Source organism: Trichinella spiralis (genome assembly GCF_000181795.1).
Source record: "Trichinella spiralis strain ISS 195 chromosome Unknown Scfld4042, whole genome shotgun sequence".
Taxonomy (NCBI): Eukaryota; Metazoa; Nematoda; class Enoplea; order Trichinellida; family Trichinellidae; genus Trichinella; species Trichinella spiralis.
The window spans coordinates 1-1,086 of record NW_003530981.1 but is presented as its reverse complement, the minus strand read 5'-3'; the positions used below and the strand labels follow the sequence as shown (position 1 = coordinate 1,086).

At 42.8% G+C, this 1,086-nt stretch overlaps 1 protein-coding gene across 1 annotated transcript; it reads right to left on the bottom strand.

Moving 5' to 3' along the window:
- Positions 1-79: 79 nt before the first annotated feature.
- On the bottom strand, positions 80-445 carry Tsp_15273 (hypothetical protein). Its single transcript, XM_003367569.1, has one exon. The coding sequence runs from the start codon at positions 443-445 to the stop codon at positions 80-82; it is 366 nt and encodes a 121-aa protein (XP_003367617.1).
- Between the last annotated feature and the right edge of the window lie 641 nt (positions 446-1,086).

The following is a 1,086-nucleotide window of genomic DNA, read 5'->3' as shown; positions in this document are numbered from 1 at the left end:
TGCTGCTACATACAGATCCCCAGTTCAGCATCATAGCAATGAGTTATACCTACATGAATTCACTTCAACTTTTATTTTATTATACAGTCCACGGGTTCACCGGGACTGCTCTTGTTGCACATGAATCCCCCCTGGGCTGAATAATAAGCCCGATGAAGACATTCCTTGTGGATTGTTGTGTCAGCAGAGGGTACGCCAGCGTTGGGCATGCCATATGCCATGAGTTCATAGGGTCCATTTTCAGCTTGTTTGGGTTTCTCGCATATTTCATGTGTTGAAGAAGTTGGTGATGGGTCAACAACTTCTCTGATAGCTCAGAGCTCTGTGCATTTTCATGTGCCTCGTCGCTCGTTGCGCCCTGATCCTTCACAGCCATGTAAATGCATGCTATGCTTTCAATCTTCTGCCAGGACAAACAGCCTGCTTTTCTTCTCGACGGTTTCATGAATATGGCTGTTACCAGGTGAAATGAAGACTAAGGTTCTTCTATCAGCTTTGAAGTTATGATACAAGTCAACAGTTACCGACTCGTCTTCTTGCATCTTCTCATCACGGATGATCAAAAAGAGTTTCAGAAGATGGAGATGGACTGAACGAGATTATGAGTTCAGAAGTTAAAGCTCCCATTATAGAGGGTTATGGTCAGAGAAGTCAGCGCTCCGATGATTCTTCTGGATATAACGTAATGAGCAAAGAGATTTGAATTTTTTAAAGGTACATACAGCAACTTTGGAAAACAACGCCAGAAGACATCAGCGATTTTATCTTCTCCGCAGGCAGGGTCCCAGAGGCTGAATCAAGAATTACTGGTTGTAGAAGTCCGAAAAGGATTGTATTATTGCAGCTAGATAATCAGCCGCACAGAGATTGACTGCCAGCAAGGCAGGGAGGGTTGTATTGTCCATCATCACCATCGTTCAATTGACAAACGACAGGAACATAAAAGAGACCCTCCATTGAGAAAAATTCAAATCATCTAGTACAAAAACCACAAGCATTTTTCTAAAATCGACAAAGACAAGATTTCCACCGGCCAAAGCCAAACCATCTCACGTATTAAGCATAAACAACGGCAACATAGCAATA

Bases quoted from the DNA above. Each gene is read 5' to 3' on its own strand.
- Tsp_15273 (XM_003367569.1), bottom strand. From the start codon at position 445: ATGAAACCGTCGAGAAGAAAAGCAGGCTGTTTGTCCTGGCAGAAGATT.